Here is a 21439-nt window from a genome sequence, read left to right as displayed (position 1 = left end):
CTCTAAGAAAGGACCTGCTCCAGCAGGGGCCTTGTCTGTTCCAAGACTTACCGCGGCTGCGTTGGACGGCATGGCGGTTGAACGCCGGATCCTGAAGGAAAAAAGGCATTCCGGATGAAGTCATCCCTACCCTGGTCAAGGCCAGGAAGGACGTAACCGCAAAACATTATCACCGCATTTGGCGAAAATTTGTTGCGTGGGGTGAGGCCAAGAAGGCCCCTACAGAGGAATTTCAACTGGGTCGTTTCCTCCATTTCCTGCAAACAGGACTGTCTATGGGCCAGAAATTGGGGTCCATTAAGGTTCAAATTTCGGCCCTGTCGATTTTCTTCCAAAAAGAACTGGCTTCAGTGCCTGAAGTTCAGACATTTGTAAAAGGGGTACTGCATATACAGCCTCCTTTTGTGCCTCCAGTGGCACCTTGGGATCTCAATGTTGTGTTGAGTTTCCTAAAGTCACATTGGTTTGAACCACTCACCACTGTGGACTTAAAATATCTCACATGGAAGTGACGAGTTAGCCCTGGCTTCAGCCAGGCGTGTGTCAGAATTGGCGGCTTTATCATATAAAAGCCCTTACTTAATATTTCATTCTGACAGGGCAGAATTGAGGACTTGTCCTCAATTTCTACCTAAGGTGGTTTCTGCATTTCACATGAACCAACCTATTGTGGTACCTGCGGCTACTAAGGACTTGGAGGATTCCAAGTTGCTTGACGTGGTCAGGGCCCTGAAAATATATGTTTCCAGGACGGCTGGAGTCAGAAAATCTGACTCGCTGTTTATCCTGTATGCACCCAACAAGCTGGGTGCTCCTGCTTCTAAGCAGACGATTGCTCGTTGGAGTTGTAGTACAATTCAGCTTGCACATTCTGTGGCAGGCCTGCCACAGCCAAAAATCTGTAAATGCCCACTCCACAAGGAAGGTGGGATCATCTTGGGCAGCTGCCCGAGGGGTCTCGGCTTTACAACTTTGCCGAGCAGTTACTTGGTCAGGAGCAAATACGTTTGTAAAATTCTACAAATTTGATACCCTGGCTGAGGAGGACCTGGAGTTCTCTCATTCGGTGCTGCAGAGTCATCCGCACTCTCCCGCCCGTTTGGGAGCTTTGGTATAATCCCCATGGTCCTTACGGAGTTCCCAGCATCCACTAGGACGTCAGAGAAAATAAGAATTTACTTACCGATAATTCTATTTCTCGTAGTCCGTAGTGGATGCTGGGCGCCCATCCCAAGTGCGGATTGTCTGCAATACTGGTACATAATTATTGTTACCAAAAAAATTCGGGTTATTGTTGTAGTGAGCCATCTTTTCTAGAGGCTCCTCTATTATCATGCTGTTAACTGGGTTCAGATCACAAGTTGTACAGTGTGATTGGTGTGGCTGGTATGAGTCTTACCCGGGATTCAAAATCCTTCCTTATTGTGTACGCTCGTCCGGGCACAGTATCCTAACTGAGGCTTGGAGGAGGGTCATGGGGGGAGGAGCCAGTGCACACCAGGTGATCCTAAAGCTTTCTTTAGATGTGCCCAGTCTCCTGCGGAGCCGCTATTCCCCATGTTCCTTACGGAGTTCCCAGCATCCACTACGGACTACGAGAAATAGAATTATCGGTAAGTAAATTCTTATTTTTTTCCCTTAGGGCCAGATTGATGTACTAAGGCTTAAACAGTGATAAAGTGGAGAGTGATAAGGGGGGGAATTCAGACCTGATCGCGGCTAGCGGGTGATCAGAGGCAAACTGCACATGTGTATGAACCGCAATGCGCAGGCGCGACAGATGGCTGCAAAGCTGATCGCCGGTCAGCGACGGGTTTGTGCGAAGGATCCATTCGCACGGGCGATCGCAAGGAGATTGACAGGAAGAAGCAGACTTACCTACATTTTGGCTGCTCTCTGCGGGAGAGAGCAGCCAGGTCAGCTCAGAGGGCGGGCAGGGGAGGCTGTGACGTCGTGGAGGGGGTGGGCCGGAGGCGGGCCGGAGCGGGTGCGGAGCAAGGGCGGGTCATGACGATGCCTCTATTAAGCCACGCCCCCGCTCTGTAATGCCGCGATCACCGGCATTACACTGCAGGGGGCGTGGCTATGATGACGCGATTCAGCAAGAATCGCGCCATCAACTGCCCGGACCGCCCACTTTACACACTAAGTGGGCGGACGGGCAGGGGGGTCCCCACGAATCGGGAAACTTGCCTGCTCTTCCGGGGGGCCAGGAGGGTAACCCGATTTTCGGGAGCCTCCCGGCCATTCCGGGAGAGTAGGCAAGTATGGGAAGAAGGCGTTTGTGGGTGACAACTGACCGTTTTCAGGGAGTGTCTGGAAAAACGCAGGCGTGCCCACACGTTTGCAGGGAGGGTGTCTGATGTCAGTTCCGGTCCTGAACAGCCTGAAGTGATCGCAGCGGCTGAGTAAGTCCTGGGCTGCGCAGAGACTGCACAAAATCTGTTTGTACAGCTCTGCTACACATGCGATTGCACACTTGCACAGCTAAAATACACTCCCCTGTAGGCGGCGACTATCTGATCGCAGCAGTGCAAAAATCGCTGCCTAGCGATCAGCTCTGAATTACCCCCAATGTACCAGCCAATCAGCTCCTAACTGGCAGTTTTGAAACACAGCCTGTGACATGGCGGTTAGTAGCTGATTGGACGGTACTTTATCACTCTTCACTTTTCAAAGCTTAGTACATCTGCCCCTCATTCTCCTAATATAATGCTCAGTTTAGATTCATAATTGGCTTACGTGAAACATCCATGTGTGTATGTGGATATGGGGACCGTATATGTGGCTGTTTTAGTACATTGCTCGGAGTGAGCCAAGACCTGATCTCTGCCAACTCTGAGCTATTGCACAACTGAAGTCCTTTTGCGTAATTGAAACGCCCGTACGCCCATTTATCACATTTCAGTAACCTCTCACACCCCAGACTATAACGTCATTTCCGCGCGCCTCCACAAAACAAGCCATACAACAGCAACGACTATATTCTCCACTAGGAATGTCTTCAATCCACCCAACACCTCCCTACTGCCCGTACAAGCAGCTGTTTCTCCCTGGGCGCACCTATCCTGCAGGGCCAACCAGGCACATTACTAACGGGGGAGCATGTGAAAAAACTCAAGGTATCTAGCAGGTTAAAAAAGGGTCTTTTTGTGCTTCGTAAATAACCTCTTTTATCGGGATGATGAACCGAGCTGGTGAGGCTCTCAGGGGCCAATTCAATTAGGGCCCATGTGGCGCCGAACATCCCAGAATGCACATATTTTTCCGTTATGGCATGTTGAGCATGCCAAGTTTTCCTGCTCACCTCTATGGGTTGGTGAGTGCGAGGTGCCATTCCGGCACGGCACATCATAGCCAACTGAATTGCCCCCTGAGTGTATTGAGTAAATGCTTCATGTCATAATTATTTTAATCTGTTTATTTTATTTTATTATTTTTTATTGTTCTGGCCCCTTTTATTCTTTAAATGAATCATGAGAGTACGGGTCCTCAAGTACAGTCCAGGTTTTTTTTTTTTTATATCTCTGCTTGAGCACAGATGGAGAAATCAAAATAATTGTGGTAGTAATTCTGCCATAGAGGCTCTTACATATTTCAATGTATTGTTCTTTATTTTATGTATTTTAAATATATGACAGCTGTATCTCATACGAGGGGCATCTTTAAGGGCAAACTATATCCCGAAAGTATAGATGCAGGCCACTCATCACCATTCCCAATCCTTGTACAGCACCATAATCCCGCTCCACCTGCTCAATCTTAATGTAACATCTCGTCCCTGAGAGCCTTATTGGTACATGTGGTGCACACCTTCAATAAAGAGCTCCTCAATCCACCCATAATAGGGGGTAATTCTGAGTTGATCGCAGCAGCAAATTTGTTAGCAGTTGGGCAAAACCATGTGCACTGCAGGTGTGGCAGATGTAACATGTGCAGAGAGAGTTAGATTTGGGTGGGGTGTGTTCAAACTGAAATCTAAATTGCAGTGTAAAAATAAAGCAGCCAGTATTTACCCTGCACAGAAACAATATAACCCACCAAAATCTAACTCTCTCTGCACATGTTACATCTGCCCCACCCTGCAGTGCACATGGTTTTGTCCAACTGCTATCAAATTTGCTGCTGTGATCAGGTCTGAATTACCCCCATTATACGTAATATTTTGCAGACATCTTGGCGCGCAGGTTTACGTGCTTTCCAAAGGGATCAGTAGATTTGCGCTAAAGCAGATGCGCGGCGTCTTGCAACACAATTGTCTCTGAGCAGAGCTGCGGTTTTCTTAGATGACCTGTTATGTGCTAATAAGCTGACATTGTGATATCTGTCCTATGTATATAATGTACATTGTGATTTGGAGCAGTGATTCTGCCATCAGAGCTCATTCTCCCCACTCCCAAGATCTCCCCTGACCTCTCCCTATGGAAGGAGACAGCCCGGTCCGGGGACCGTCAACCTGTAATCCTGGAAACGCGACACAAAGTGCCTCCACTGTGTAGGCTGCAGATCTACTATATGTAGAGGAAACCGTGTTCTATATATTCAGCACATACAGGCCCAGACGTATCAAGCCTTGGAGAGTGATACATTGCACAGTGGTAAAGTACCAACCAATCAGCTCCTACCTATCATGTTACAGCATACTTGCCTACTCTCCCGGAATGGCCGGGAGACTCCCAAAAATCGGGTGACCCTCCCGGCCCCACGGAAGAGCAGACAAGTCTCCCGGTTTTTAAGTTACCCCCTGCCCGGCCGCCCACTTTGAGAGTAAAGTGGGCGGTCCGGACAGTAGATGACGCGATTCTTGTTGAATCGCGTCATCATAGTCACGCCCCCTGCTGTAAAATGCCGGTTATAGCGGCATTACAGAGCGGGGGCGTGGTTTAGCGGTGCAACTCTGTAACCCCGCCCTCGTTCCGCCTCTGCCCCTCCTCCGCCATGCCCCGTTCTGCCTCCTCCACGCCCCCTCCTCTCATCATTTTCCAGCCCAGCCCCTCCATTGAGCCGTCCTGGCAGCTCTCTCCCGGAGAGAGCTGCCAGAAAGTAGGTAAGTATGTGTTACAGGCTGCGTTTGAAAAATGGACTGATTGGTTGGCACTTTATCACCGTGCAATTTATCACTCTCCAAGGCTCGATAAATCTGGGCCACAGTATCTCAAAAGGGAGATAACGTGATCCTTCTGCTGGTGACACATGGCCGCTTGTTTTCGCAGGAGGATAAAGCCCGTCTCCTTTGAAGATTATCACAGAAACTGGAGTGAAATTGCTACATCAAAATCTACACAAGATCTCAGAGCTAAGCGTAAGATAACTGACATATCACATGAGAAGTTGTAACCGCAGCATAGAATAACAGTGGCCATGACGCACTTATGGGGTCATTCTGAGTTGTTCGCTCGCTAGCTGCTTTTAGCAGCCGTGCAAACGCTATGCCGCCGCCCTCTGGGAGTGTATTTAAGCTTAGCAGCAGTGCGAACGAAAGGATCGCAGAGCGGCTACAAAATAATTCTGTGCAGCTTCAGAGTATCTCCAGACCTACTCCTAGCTTGCGATCACTTCAGACTATTCAGTTCATGTTTTGACGTCACGAACACACCCTGCGTTCGGCCAGCCACGCCTACGTTTCACCAGCCACGCCGGCGTTTTTATCTGGCACGCCTGCGTTTTTCCACTCACTCCCTGAAAACGGTCAGTTGACACCCAGAAACACTTGAATTCCCCCCATAGATGTGAGGAGCAACGTTAGCCTTTTATTATATAGGATTGTAATAATGTGACTCCTCTTCAGTATTTTTTGAATTTATTTTTAGAAGCTGTAGGTATCTGTGAAGAGATTTAGGGGTATGTTTATGGAAGGGTGAAAGGCTATTGCTAGGACTGGGCTTATTCTCACTTTGCCCAATGCAGCAAAGTCCTTTCATGGGGAAAAGCTACCTAAGAATTGTAGAGGCGAGTGGATGAAAGTGTTACGTTACGTTTAGAAGAAACAGAGATATTTAAAGATAAACTATTACTGGCTTAAGAATTGGACATGGCACTCTTATCCACAAAATATCGCAGTAAATAGTCTCCCATAATGTACAGTCACATTCTGTGCCCCCAGGTCATAACATCTACATCCATAAAAAATAATATCAGAAAATTGTGACATAACACCTTCATCCTCTCGCCTGTTCAGTTACTGCAGCTGTATCAGGATGGCGATAACAGACCACAGGCAAAAACGCATTGGGTGGAGAATGCCGGCATTCGAGATGTCGGCGGTCAGAATCCCGACCGCGGCATCCCGATGGTTGTATTGTCGACAGGGGAAGGTACGTATACTTACCTTCGCCAAATGATCCCGCAACCTTAACCTCCCTTCCCGCAGCCTAAACCTAACCTCCCCCTCCCTGCAACCTAACTCTAACCTCCTCGGTGGCACCTGAACCTAACCCCCCCCCCCCCCGCTTGCAGCCTAAACCTAACCTCCCCTACCCCCTGCATCCTAACCCTAACTCTCCGGCTGGGGTGCCTAACCCTAACCCCCCCTCTCCACTGCCTAACCCTAAATCTCCCCCCGCAGCCTAAACCTAACCCCCCCCCCTGTGGTTTACCTCTGCAGGTTCCCAGTCATCGCTTGTTCGGAATCCAGACGGTCGGGTTTACCGGCGCCGGGAAGGTGACCCTGTCGCGATTCCGACATCGGTAATTTGACTGCCGGGATCCCAACCACCGGGATCTGGTTGGGATCCGGCAGTTGAAATAAATGCTCTCTGTTTTAAACCGTTTGTTTGTTTTTATAACTATTGTAAATCAAATTATATCAATGTTTAATCTTTATTTCTGTTATTTTCTGCTATTTAGAACATTTTAATAAAACTCCATAAATAACAATGGGGGTCATTGCGAGTTGATCGTAGCCTTGCTTGGCAGGGCTACGATCGTGACAATAGACATGCGGGGGGACGCCCAGCACAGGGCTATCCCGCCCCGCATGTCAGTGCGCCCCCCCCCCGCAGAAGTGCAAAGGCATCGCACAGCGGCGATGCTTTTGCACTTTAGGAGTAGCTCCCGGCCAGCGCAGCTTTAGCGTGCTGGCCGGGAGCTACTCATCGCTTCCTGGCCCACAGCGTCTGCGTATGACGTCACGCAGCCGCTGCGGCCCGCCCCCCGCACGGTCCGCCCCCCCCGCCCAGCGATTGCCCCTGCCTGTCAATCATGCGCATGCACAGTTCTGACCCGATCGCTGCGCTGCGATAAACTGCCAGTATACCAAATAGGAACCTCAGTAACACAATGCACAATATAACCAAAATCATGTCATTCTAAAGTTATATATATATATATATATATATATGTTTTCTTATTATTTTTCAATGCACAGATTTTTTATAGGTTGTGTAGAAAATCTTTCCTTTCTATAGCAGGATTGAAAGAACCGGAACCAAGAGCATTATACAGGGAAGATGACGAGATAAGGAATGGTAACCGCCTGTGAGTACCAATAACACCTTCCTGCATACTGTACGTTGGGGCAGATATATTAAAGGGGGGTACACACGGAGCGATCGCTGCTTAAAATCTAAGCAATCTGACTAGATTGCTTAGATTTTAAGACTGATCGCTCCGTCTGTACCCCCTACAGCGATAGCGATGCGCAGCCCCGCGCATCGCTATCGCTGGTGCTAGATTGGCCTGCCGTGCAGGCCAACCTAGCGGGTCACTCATTTCACCCGCTGGGTGAAATGAGCGCCCCCCCGTCTCCCCCCGCACGCTCAGCACACATCGCGCTGTGCTGAGCGGCGGGAGAGATGTGAGTACTGGCCTTAAGCCTGGAGAAGGCAGAAAGAAGTGATAAAGTGGTGATAAGTGCAAGGTGATAATGCACCAGCCAATCAGCTCCAATATGTAAATTGAAAGTTATGAGCTGATTGGCCGGAGTGTTATCACCTTGCACTTATCACTGGTTTATCACTTCCTTATGCCTTCTCCAGGCTTAATACATCTGCCCTTTGAAAGTTTTTTTATGTGCTCTTAGCCTGTCCAGTCTGAGCTGCTTTACAGATTAATTGAAAATTTAAATAGGGATTATTGATCCCGATGACCAAGCACACATACCGCGTTAGGAATACTGCGACAGACGGCAACCGCTGGCTTCTGTGTTTTCTTGCATTAAGTCGATTACAGTGTTCAGTGTGAATGCTGTGTGAACATTTCCATAGGGAATCGATGATCCCTATCCAAAACAATGTTGCTGTATTGATCAAGGTGTTGGATGGAGCATGGATGCAGCAAACAATACATGTAAGCAGCTTCTTTATAGGATTCCTGACAAATACTGAGATTCTTGTCTTGTATTCATAGACGCAACATCGTTTTCTATGGCCTCGTTGGGAACAATACAAGAACAATCCCTACGAAACATGTGGAGAGAAAGGATGATGCTGGTAGCTGTGTGCTCTGCAGACTGTCAGGTAACTCACACTGCCTCCATAATACCAACAGGTTACTCCTGTGCTAGGGGGTCACAGGGGCATGGTTATTAGAAAATGCAGCCAATCCCCCAATATTTAGAATCCTTTTCACAGCCTACAATGATTCTTTATTCACATTAGTGTATTAATAACTATGTCCAGGAAACAGGGTCCGATAAAACCCAGTTCCAGTGATCAGGAAGACGTAAAGTGATCACATTAGCAATAACTTTACTTTCCCCAACAGACCCCCTCGCTGCTACTGCGCCTGTGCGACTTTCCAGAAGCACATGTGCTATGTGGGACCTCCTGCAGCCCATCAGAGAGGGATCACAAGATCCCTCTCGAGCAGGTCTGCTGAATTGCTGTCAATTTGCTATAGCCATCTGACAATGACGCAGGCAAAATTCACAAAGGGAAGATGCATAAAGCTTGCTTTGTGGAGCTTATTAAATACCATCCCCATATAAAACTACAGGGACAGCTGCTGTGGGAACTGGCGGTCAGAAAGCAAGATAAATCACCAATATATAATTCTTTCTACAGTATATTAGTACATTCCAGGAGCACTTAATTCTGCCCGTAGACATGAAGAAACAGCAGGTTTTGCATATTGTAAGGGCAGGGACGGATCTAGACTTTTCTTTAGGGGGGGCGGTTTACTGTTTAATATTGACTCCTCCCTCTACAGTCCCAACTCCTCCCATCTGCAATCCTAACTCCTCCTCTCTCAATTCTGACTGAACTTTTTGAGTGAGACTGAGATAGAGCTTTGTGATTGTTCTATGTACATGTGACTGTGCTATGGGGTAATTGTATTTATTAGCCCTAGTACCCACACACCTGCAAGTGAGAGGCAAATGCTCTGTAACCCTTGCTCTCCTGGCTCCTCTGTGCTGCTGTGGTATAAGCTGCAGCACATCGTTCTGCCTCAGGCTCTCCCAGGAGAGCTCTCTTCTGCTCAAAAGTGGGCGTGGCTATGACTGTGTTAGGGGGGGGGGGGGGCGGTCGCCCCCTTTGCCCCCCCTAGATCCGGCCCTGTGTAAGGGTAGAATTGACTAATAAATACGCCCACAGGGTTATATGTAATATACAGCATTGCTAGTCATCTGCACGGAGAGTGATAAAGTGGATGGAGAAAAAGTACCAACCAATCAGCTCCGTAATGCCATGTTACAGGCCGTGTTTGAAAAATGACAGAAGCTGGTTGGCTGGTACTTTATCTCTCCACTTTATCTCTCTCTAAGGCTTAGTACAAAGACCCCAAATGACCAAGGTTTTAACGTTAAAAAAAATCCATATTGTACTTTGAAAATTGGTGCAATAGCAAAATAATGTGCTGCCAATCTAAATCAATTAAGTGCAATCTTTCATTTTGTATACTGAAAATCCGCCGACAGTTCTGAATTTCCCAAGGCAGTGCCCGGATTTCTCTCTCACCCCCTGGGCCTGTGATTTGTTTTGTACCTTATGTTACGTTAGTTTACTTTTGTAGTTTATAATACGGTTAAATCATTTTTTAAATGTGCATGTAATTCTTCTAAACGAACAGTAGAGGGCGGGGTTGTTACTTGTATGTGCTAGCTAGGTGGAATAATGGCCCTCATTCAGAGTTGATCGCTCGCTAGCTACTTTTAGCAGCCGTGCAAACGCATAGTCACCGCCCACGGGGGAGTGTATTTTCGCTTTGCAGGAGTGCGAACGCCTGTGCAGCCGAGCGGCAGCAAACACATTTTGTGCAGAACAAGACTAGACCTGTAGTTACTTATCCTGTGCGATGATTGCTGCGACGAATGACACGGTAATGATGTCAGATACCCACCCAGCAAACGCCCGGCCACGCCTGTGTTTTTCCAAACACTCCCAGAAAACGGTCAGTTGCCACCCAGAAACTCCCACTTCCTGTCAATCTCCCTGCGTTCGCCAATGCGACTTAAAGCGTCGCTAGAACCTGTGCATATCCACGATGCTCTTTGTACCTGTACGCCGCTCGTGCGCATTGCAGTGCATAGGCATGCGCAGTTTTTTTTACATGATCCCTACGCAGTGAACAACGGCAGCTAGCGATCAACTCGGAATGAGGGCCAATGTCTTTTTGTCAGCTTCCTGTATACACACACAAATGAATTGCTGAACGTGCTGGTGTGATGACACACAGCTGCTTTCACACCGTACACCTGTGTTTAGGCAGCCGTGGATAGTTATCTGCGTATTGATGACTTTTATTGTGGAGGAAACAATTTTTGGCCAAGATGAAGGGCGAATCCTTTATGGGTGGTGAGATGTTTCATTATGCTCTGGTGTAAACTATGTGATATTAAATTGAGCTAGGTGGCTGGGGATAGATCATACCTGTAAATATTCACAGTTTTGTTTTATACAATGGTCTGGATGTTAGCGCTGCCTCAGAGGTGGCGTTACGTTACTCACTAATCTCATCTGGTTCCTTTGCTCTGCCTGGGCTAGGGCAGGGGTCATAGGCAAACACAGGGGGGTTTCTGGTTGCCTGGAAACCCCCCTCCTCTTGGCAAGTGGTTTAAATTATGGCAACAATAGTAATGGTATATAATACGATTACTAGAGCTGCTTCTTTTAACAAGTTTGCTGTGTGTGTGGATCTGAGTCCTCAATCAGTGCAGTGGACAAGAGAGTAGCTACCAGGAAGAATAGACAGGAGCCTTACCATGAGGTGGGAGAATGTGTGCTTAGAAAGTGCAGTACTGTCTTTATTACAGTATGTTTGTGTATTTATTTATTTATTATGGTAGTTTAACCTTTTCCTGACCACTTGTTTATATTATTGAAATGTTTGATAAAGCCTATACTGTAGTGTAGACCATCTATAGAGTTAAATATTAATACTGTATTCCATACAGTATCCAGTCCATTAAATGACCAATGTTTACATTAATGTCCAGGGTTGTTACTAGGTTCTTCTACTGCTCCCCCAGACTCCCTCACTTGCTCCAATGTTCCACAGAGTGGGGTATTGTGGATTGCATTTGGAAACCCCCCACTAGAAATCTTGCGTTTGCCACTGGGGGTGGGGAACCTTTGGCCCTCCAGCTGTTGTTGAACTACACATACCAGCATGCCTTGCTACAGTTTTGCTATTTCACCATGCTAAAACTGTTGCAGGGCATGCTGGGATGTGTAGTTCAACAACAGCTGGAAGGCCGAAGGTTCCCCACCACTGGGCTAAGGTCTTCCCACACCCTTGCTGCTTTGTGTGTGGGGTAATAAAATAAAATAAAAATGATATAAGCATCTTTACCTGCTGCACTACTGATTCCAGCATGGCCAACTTAAAGTGTATGGCTATGCTGGTGCTTGTAGTACAACAAGTGCCAGCAAATCTATTAACTGATGAGACATGCAGGCACGCTATTTTATTCTAAATACCCTCCCCCCACCCATACACAGCCCCCATTGACCACTTCATTGCTCACGTAATTCCATTCATGAGTTCAAAGAAATAAAAGCCCTCTATATATGACGAGTACTTTCTCAGTAGAGCGTGAGATGAATTAGCTAGAAGTGACGTATCACTTATACGTACACAGCACCTACAGCTCTGCATATTGCGCTAAATGCATATGGGTGTGCATGGTAGATTGTATCCAACTGTCCATCGTCCGCATTATGGGGGTTATTCAGAGTTGTTCGCAAATCAAAACAGCACACTAATGAGCAAATCCATGCTGCAGGTGGGGCATATGTAACATGTGCAGAGAGTTAGATTTGGGTGGGGTGTGTTCAAACTCAAATCTAAATTGCAGTGTAAACATAAAGTTGTCTAACATTTGTGGGCTACATGCAACAGCAGCCAGTATTTACCCTGCACAGAAACAATATAACCCATCCAAATCTAACTCTCTGCACATGTTACATCTGCCCTACCTACAGTGCAGCATGGTTTTGCCCATTTGTGTGCTTTTTTGCTTTACTTAAAAGCATGAATCAAGCACATAGGGGGTCATTCCGAGTTGATCGCACGTAGCAACTTTTTGCTGCTCGTGCGATCAACTAGATGCCGCCTAAGGGGGTGTGTATTTTAGCATAGCAACGCTTGTGCAGCCCTGCCATGCTAAAAAAGTTTCAGCTACTTACCCAGTGCGACGGATCCAGCGATGAAGGTCACGGTCCTGACGTCAGGCATCCACCCTCCGTTCGCCTGGACACGCCTGCGTTCTTCTTACCACTCCCCGAAAACGTCTGGAAACGGTGAGTATCTGCCCCGGAACACCTCCCGCCTGTCCATCTTCTTGCGATCGCAGCTGCGATCACATTTGTCGCTGGTGACGTCGTTGCCCGGTGACGATCGTCGCCAGGCAATGAGGCACATGCGCAATGCGCCCGCCGTACTTGCGCATTTCCGACCCGTTCGCACCGCAGCGAAGAACCGCTGCGTGCGAACGGGTCGGAATGACCCCCATAGTCTTGATTTATTGTTTCCAGCCTATTTATCATCTGTGGTTAGACGCAGCCGCAGGTAATAAAAAGACGATTTGAAAGCAATGTAATCAACCTTTAGCAAATATCGCTTATCCAAAGAGGTAACGTTCACTGAACAAGATGTGAAATACAACCTGGCAGAACTGGCAATTGCTTTAGATCATCTACATACTCTTGGAATAATATATCGTGACCTGAAGCCAGAAAAGTAAGTAACCATTAGAAATGAACTAGAACCACATTGAGCTTTAGTTGTTTACCCAGGTGTCACAGCACTTAGTTTGAGAACCACTGATCTAGATAAATAGTGTTTGGGACCTTTAGCCCAAAATAAAGGCAGTATTTTTTTATGTCTTTTTTTTTTGTTTGTTTATTTTTTATCTTGCACGTGCTGCTCCCTACCTCTGGAATTCTCTACCTCTCCCCATCAGACTCTCCACCTCTACAAAACTTCAAACGGGCTCTCAAGACCAACTTCTCCACCAAACCCAGCCAACTCTCCTCCTAACCCTCTTGTCAATGGGGGTAATTCAGACCTGATCGGCAGGGTGCGTTTTTTGAAGCCCTGCAAACAGATAGTCAGCGCCTACGGGGGAGGGGAAAAGTGCTGTGCAGGTGTGCGATAGCTTTTGTAGCAGAGCTGCACAAACATCAGGACACTCCTGTAAAACGGTCAGTTGCCATCCACAAACGGCCTCTTCCTGCCAATCACCTTGCAATTGCCCGTGCAATTGTTTTTTTTCGCACCATCCCGTCGCTAGGCACCGATGCCCGGTGCTGTTGTACGAAGCACCGGTGCATTGCGGTGCATACGCATGCACAGTTCAGATCTGATCCCCGCTGTGCGAAAACGCACAGCAGCAATCAGGTCTGAATTACCCCCTATGCTCACGGTCTACTCCTTCTGTGTCACCCCGGTCTGTTAGCTCCTCCCCTTTAGAATGTAAGCGCTCAAGAGCAGGGCCCTCTTCCCTTATGTGCTTTCCTTCTCTTACACTATTTTATACCCCATACTCCCTTTGTTGGCATGGCACCTAACCCCGAATTTTCCGTACCTGTCCTATATTGTCTTGACCTGTAAGTGCTGTTTTCTTGTTTGCTCATTTGATTATGTACTGTGTAATGGGCGTCATATAAATGTGTGGCGCCATATAAATAAAGGATAATAATAATAATAATAATAATAATACTCTCTAGTCTGTGTATTCCTGGAAAATCTGATTGTTGATTGTAGAAGACTCTTCTTATATTGGGATAAATTGGAAGTGGGGAAACCAAGGATCGCTTGTACTTAGACCTAGAATAACTATGTAAATGATCTGTAACATGTAACTATCTCCCCCATTCAGAGAGCTTCAGTTTGGAATACGCAGACCATATAGCGCATACAGAACCGGATCCTGAGAAAGGGTCGTATTATCACACAGAGCCTGTGACTTCATACCGGGGATCCACATGCGGGGGAGAACCGCAGGAGGAGGAAGTGGACAATTTGGTGTCCTGGGCTGACACCCTCAGTGCTGAACTACTGGAAGACTGAGCGGACGTTGTATTGCCCAGACGGACCCGCTCGCTCAGTACGTAAATACCGGATGTAGCATCATTCATGTCCTATAGGATGGCGGACTGGCCGCGCTGTAACATAATAATTATGTCTCAAACACCAATTAATCTTGTAAAATAACAAATGTAATAAAATAATGTGAACAAATGTATAAAGTAGTCTAGGTTTTATTAGTCCTGAGTTCTATGGTAAGTACTGGGCAGGTAAGTTACACTGATTGCTGTGCTTCTATGAAGATTTGTTATATTCAGCGGCGGATTCATTTACGTTCCAGATAGTGAATGGAACATAAAGTAGAATGCAATGTGGATCATTGATACCTATCCATCAATAGCCCACTTCTCTCACAGGTGCTTGTGGTAGACGCCAGCAGAGCCGGCCCTAGGTATAGGCAAACTAGGCAATTGCCTAGGGCATCTGGTATGCCTAGGGGCATCAGCAGCTTCTGCTGATTAAAATGATATGCGGCATGCCTATATTCTGTATGTAGCATTTCATATGCAGATACAGCCACAGTCTCACACAGTATATAGGCATGCCACATATCATTTTAATCAGCAGAAGCTGCTTGTGTATCCTAGCCACATAGCAATGCAAATAAGATGCACTTTCATAAAAAATAGGCACCCGTCGTTAGCAGAGCTGCCAGTTGACTCACGCTGGGAACTACATGTGTCATTATGTGTATAAGGGCATTAATAATGTGTAACATATGTGTAAGGGGCACTATGTGTGTCATTATGTGTATAAGGGCACTAATAATGTGCGGCATATGTGTAAGGCCAAATGTGCACACTGTTCTTATTTAAATTACAGGGGGTAGGAAAGCAAAAAAAAGGACTGCTATGGGTGGGGGGTGATGGTGCTGGGAAAGGGGTGCAGGGTCAGAGGCGGAACTATCGGTGGTGCTAGGGGGCACCAGCCAAAATCTTGCCTAGGGCATCATATTGGTTAGGGCCGGCTCTGGACGCCAGATGGAATTGCTTACTGTGCGCTGTTTCCACAGCCAGGCCTGGCAACAGTGGGGTGGGGGGGCAAAGGGGACACCCGTACAGGGAACCAACATTCCAGAGGGAGACCCCAGGGTAAGGGATAAAAAAAAAACCGGGGCCACAGTAGAATCATTGGGTGTGATGACACCCAGTGCACACTCTGGATCTCCCGCGTGAAAAGTGGGGGTGGCCACACATAAAGGGGGAGTGTCTGTACAAAGAGGGGGCATGGCCTCGTGGGGATCCCTCGATCATCACTCCAGTTGCGTACCCAGCATCTCCGGAGTCATTATTTAAAGTCGTCTTGAGTGCCACCTCCATGGACCATGAGAGATATATAAAACTATACATAGGTATGTCATACTTACCTACTCTCTGTAGCCCACCGCACCCCCGGAAGAGTGGGCAGGTCTCCCGCATCCTGCTCGCACCCTAGTGATGCGAGCAGGATGGAGAGATAACCTCCCGCATTCGCGGGTCCGTCGGGTGGAGAAGGGGTTAAAATTACGCTAATCGCTTCATTTTAGCCCCGCCCCTTCCCGCGGACCGCAAATCGCGTCATTTCCCGATGCGGGGGCGGGGCTTAGTGATGTCACAGCCTGGCCCCGCTCCCCGAAGGCACCTGCAGCGTCTCCTCTCCGGGCTTCTCCCGGAGAGGAGAAAAACAATGTAGGTAAGTATGAGGTATGTATGTGTGTATATATGTGTACATTTTATCTATATCTACTAATTTTTTTTAAAGCCACCCTCTGCTTTAAAAGGGGTGGTGAAGGGGGGTTGCGGGGACCCCCAGAGATATCGGGCCTCAAGATTTCTATTGTCGGCCCTAACCCTAACCCATACCCCTAAACTAACCCTAAATTGCAGACTGGATGGTCCATTTAATTCTTATCTGCAGTAAAATTGTACTGTATGTTTCTATGTATATGGTGTATTGCACGAAAATATCTGTGAATCCAACGGTACGGTAACTGCGGCATATACTTGCACTAACTGAATTCAGCCGTATGAGTAGAGGTTGTGTGATCCCTGTGCAGCGGTCACAGAAAGGGTTACTCTCTGCAGCTTTTTGCTCAAATTACATTGTTGTTCTTTTATTTTTGCAGGCACAGACCTGGGAGCTGTAACCCACAGACCAGCTGCAATAATTACTCTTATACAGAACACAGCCAACACTTCTATATTCCTGTATAGTGCATGTAATTCTCAGTATATGTCCCTGAGAGCTGCACCACGGCACCTCTATAATATTGTATACTGGATGTAATTATAAGTATACGGTATTACAGAAGTGCTCCCTATATTATATCATGGTTACTGTGATGCTCTTGTCTTTTATGGTCGTAACGGCAATGCTCTATGCATTATATGGTGGCCACTACAATGCTCTCCATGTTATTTGGCCATCAATGCGATGATGTCTGTGTTATCTGGCTTTCACTGCGATGCTCTCTGTATTATCTGGCTTTCACTGCGATGCTCTCTGTATTATCTGGCTGTCACTGCGATGCTCTTTGTATTATCTGGCCATCATTTCGATGCTCTCTGTATTATCTGGCCATCATTGCGATGCTCTCTGTATTATCTGGCTGTCACTGCGATGCTCTTTGTATTATCTGGCCATCATTTCGATGCTCTCTGTATTATCTGGCCATCATTGCGATGCTCTCTGTATTATCTGGCCATCATTGCGCTGCTCTCTGTATTATCTGGCCATCGTTTCGATGCTCTCTGTATTATCTGGCCATCATTTCGATGCTCTCTGTATTATCTGGCCATCATTGCAATGCTCTTTGTATTATCTGCCCATCATTGCGATGCTCTCTGTATTATCTGGCCATCATTGTGATGCTCTCTGTATTATCTGCCCATCATTGCGATGATGTCTGTATTATCTGGCTGCTACTGCGATGCACTCTGTATTATCTGGCCATCATTGCAATGCTCTCTGTATGATCTGGCCATCATTGCGATGATGTCTGTGTTATCTGGCCATCATTGCGATGATGTCTGTATTATCTGGCCATCATTGCGATGCTCTCTGTATTATCTGGCCATCATTGTGATGCTCTCTGTATTATCTGGCCATCATTGTGATGCTTTCTGTATTATCTGGCTGTCACTGTATTATTTAGAGGTCACTGAGATGTTCCCTGTATTATATGGGGATCACTGATGCTCTCTGGTTTATATGGTGCTCAATATAATATTCTCTGCATTATATGGAGGTCATTATAATATTTTCTACATTATTTAGCCGTCACTGTGATGCTCTCTACAGGCCCAACAACAGGGGGGGACAAAGGGGACACTCATACAGGGCCGAGGTTTAGGGCACAAAAAACATACAAAATCAGAGGGTGCTCAGACTTCTATCAATATGGTAATTTGCCTATTACAATTGCAATACTCTACCACTCAAAACTATTTAAAAAATGGTATTAAAAATTCACATATTTTTAATTCACCATAAAATCAATGGATTACAATAAACTGTTTTATATCCAGATCAAACAGTACATATATACTTGTAAGTGCGGATGTATCGACCCTATATACGATCATAGAAGAAGATAAGGGCCTGGAAGCAGTAACTTACTTCCTTGATAAATCCAATTACACAAATGATCTAAAGGATTTTATAAAAGATGGTATAAAATTCATACTTCGGAACAACTACTTTCTTTTCAATGGTAGTTATTACTTCCAACGGGTCAGTACGGCGATGGGCACCAGGTTCGCCCCCAGTTATGCTAACCTTTTCATGGCCTATTGGGAAGATCTTGTTGTATGGCCTGGAGGTGTGCTGGGGGCGGGCCTGGTGCACTGGCATCGCTTTATCGACGATATTTTGTTCGTATGGGAAAATAGCCCAGAGGATTTGACTATTTTTCTTGATTCCCTTGAAAGAAACACTTTTAACATCAAGTTATCTTCATTGGTTAGCAATAAAGAGATCACTTATCTCGATCTATGTATATACATAGAGGATAGTTTATTAAAAACGAAACTATACCGTAAACCAACTGATTCAAATAGTTTCATCGAACGTACTAGCCAACATCATGAACACTGGCTAGATGGAATACCATTTAGTCAGTTTCTTAGGGTTAAGAGGAATTGTACTGATCCCGATATCTGCTCTATACAATCAAGGAAACTTACAGATAGATTCCTAGAAAAAGGCTATTCTAGACAGCTACTTACCAAAGCACAAGGGAAAGTAAATGATACAAGTAGAGGGGATTTAATCTGTGGAAAAAGTGTTAAGAAAACTAGGACCGATGAATCCAAATGGTCATTTATAATGAATTTCAATTCCCAACATAAAGAAATTGAAACCACAATAAAAAAACACTGGAAGGTGCTAATGAAAGATCCGGTTCTTGGGGGTATTTTACCGGCAAAACGTGGATTCATTTATAGGAGATCAAAATCACTTAAAGATCGATTAGTTCATAGCTCCATAGAACCAATCAAAAGGAGCAGTGTTAGAAGTAAGGGTTTTTACAGATGTGGACTGTGTGCCATGTGCAAATGTACCACTGGCCCAAGCAAGATGAAGGACTTTACAGTTAATGGTATTACTTATCCAATCGTGGATTTTATTACCTGTAATTCCAGGAATGTGATATATGCGCTAGAGTGTGATTGCGGTCTGCTTTATATTGGCAAGACAGGCCGCAATTTGAAAACCAGACTTTATGAGCACACGTACAATGTAAAAAAAGGGATGGACACACACACAGTCCCCAAACATTTTAAACAGAAACACTCTTCAAACCCTAACCACTTTAAATCTTTTTGGGGGATTACAAATTGCGAACCGCTCACCACGTAATAAGGAGATAGAAACGATCCTTTCAAAAATGGAGATGAAGTGGATATATACGCTAAAAACATTAGTTCCCCTTGGTTTAAACAGTGATTTTGAGTTAAAATGGTTCTTATAGTTTTGTTTTTACATTATATTATTTTTTATATCAATCCGCTAGTCATTATTTGCATATCTCTATCTTTATTTTATGTTTTGATGGACTTATTTATGGAAGAATACATGGTGGAATTTACTACACTATATAATGGAATGCATGATCATCAATGATTTGGAGATCCACCGGAATTATAAACACCAGATATTCCACTTCCTGATATAGTGGAACGCATATGGGAGAATATGGCCGCAAACTCATTTCCGGGTACGTCACTTCCGGTACGTCATCTCCGGGCGGACGTGTCCGGAGGATACAGGTGTACGAGATGCGGCTCGTTAAGGAGCTATTTAAGGAAGAACCTGCTAGATCAGCTCCCATGCTTCTGATGAAGGACGATGTCCGAAAGCGCTAAAGCAGGGAGTTGGTGAGGACGAGGACGTACGGACGGGAGCTGTGGTCTGTGTGCGGCTGGAGACGGCATCTCATTGGGACTTTGCGGTGAATATTCTCGGCAACAGCTCTCCTGTGCAAGAGTCTCTCTGATCCTCTACATGTTGTTTTTATCTTATGTCTGTGAGTGCATTCCTTATTAAATCTCTTTGTCTTTTAAGACGTTAGTGCACTATTGCCTTGTTTCTTTTTAAGCCATCCACTAAGGAGATTTGTTCCATTGAGTGACAGCGGCTATCTCAGCATCTCTGATTATCTACATGCAATATCAAAACCGCCTTATGTGAGTGGGACCATACAATTTGAAGTGTGTTGGTGTCAAAACAGAGTTGCACTTTGTTTTGTGTGTTCTTTTTTGCATTTTAGAAATCTGAATGCACCATATGAACCTTACCATCTATGAGAATATAATCAGACTCCATTGTGTAAGGTTCTTTCAATTTGAGGGTATTATATAGCGCCACGTGGTGCCACATCCATTGTTCCTAGTACATATAAAGAAGTATATTCGCAACATAGCACTGATTTCAATCCACTTTTTATAGTTGTGTAATTCCCGATATAGATGATGTCAGTTTGTAATGTGGATGTTGAATTTACAATCCAACGCGTTTCATTACAGTGGACTTCATCAGGGATTAAATCATCAGAAGGGTGACTGTACACATACAAGTGTTTTTTAGAATGTTCACAACGTCATTTGCACAGTGATGACAAATTCAATAGTTGAGAAATAAATATGGACTGTTCACAAAGTGAGAATCAAGTAGAAAAAGGTAGATAAAAATCCACTAGCAGTTGTTGATAATCATTAAACTCTACTAATCCTAATCCTACCCCTCCTACCCCCCCCCCGCAACAAAACTCTCCCCCAGAGGCTAACCCTAACTCCCACCCCTGACCTTAACCCCATCCCCAAATCTCTGCAGCCTAACCTGTCTTCAGCTGTGGTCCTTGGAGACGTTGCAGTGTTGGATCCAGGCTCTGTGTGCTCATGCGTTGGCAGCACAGCGAGCCCACCCGCAGATCAGGGACATGGGGAGAGCCGAGCAAGCAGGAGCATGGTGTGTGTGTCTGATTACCTTGGAGACTGAGGGGGTAATTCAGACCTGATCGCTAGGCTGCGTTTTTGCACAGCGGGCGATCAGGTCTGTACTGCGCATGCGTATGCAATGCACTGCTCCGACGCGTCGGACGACTGCACCAGGCATTGGTGCATAGCGATGGGATGGTGTGAAAAAAGCAAGGTGACTGACAGGAAGAGGCCGTTTGTGGGTGGCAACTGACCTTTTTGTAGGAGTGTCCGGGAAAACGCAGGAGGGACCAAGCGTCTGGTGGGAGGGTTTCTGATGTCAGCTCCGGCCCCGATCATCGCAGCGGCTGAGTAAGTCCTGGTCTGAGCAGAGACTGCACAAAGTGATGTTTGTGCAGCTCTCCAACAAATGCGATCGCACCCCAGCACACACACAATACCCTGCCCCTGTAGGCGGAAACTACCTATAAAAGAAAAAATAGTGAATTGCGCTCCCCGATTAGAGTATGTATCACCAATTATAATGTCCGTCCAATTTGTAAAGGATCGCACTG

The 21439-nt window shown here is 46.1% G+C and overlaps 1 protein-coding gene across 6 annotated transcripts in view; it reads left to right on the top strand.

The window, feature by feature from the left end:
- Positions 1–20012, top strand: part of UBE2U (ubiquitin conjugating enzyme E2 U) — a 90127-nt gene extending 70115 nt beyond the window's left edge. For 3 of the 6 annotated variants that reach the window (XM_063939177.1, XM_063939180.1, XM_063939181.1), the window contains exons 8-11: positions 5214–5302; positions 7407–7476; positions 8347–8456; positions 14261–14630. In XM_063939177.1, the coding sequence (XP_063795247.1) occupies positions 5214–5302; positions 7407–7476; positions 8347–8456; positions 14261–14451 (460 nt within the window). In that variant the 3' untranslated portion in view covers positions 14452–14630. Of the gene's footprint in view, positions 1–5213; positions 5303–7406; positions 7477–8346; positions 8457–14260; positions 14631–16573; positions 17689–19519 lie in introns of those variants that run through there. The other 3 variants (XM_063939179.1, XM_063939178.1, XM_063939182.1) reach the window with 3 other exon arrangements.
- Positions 20013–21439: the final 1427 nt, after the last annotated feature.

Source organism: Pseudophryne corroboree, chromosome 9, assembly GCF_028390025.1.
Source record: "Pseudophryne corroboree isolate aPseCor3 chromosome 9, aPseCor3.hap2, whole genome shotgun sequence".
NCBI lineage: Eukaryota > Metazoa > Chordata > Amphibia > Anura > Myobatrachidae > Pseudophryne > Pseudophryne corroboree.
The sequence above is the reverse complement of the archived record's forward strand: the minus strand, read 5'-3'. Positions and strand labels throughout refer to the sequence as shown.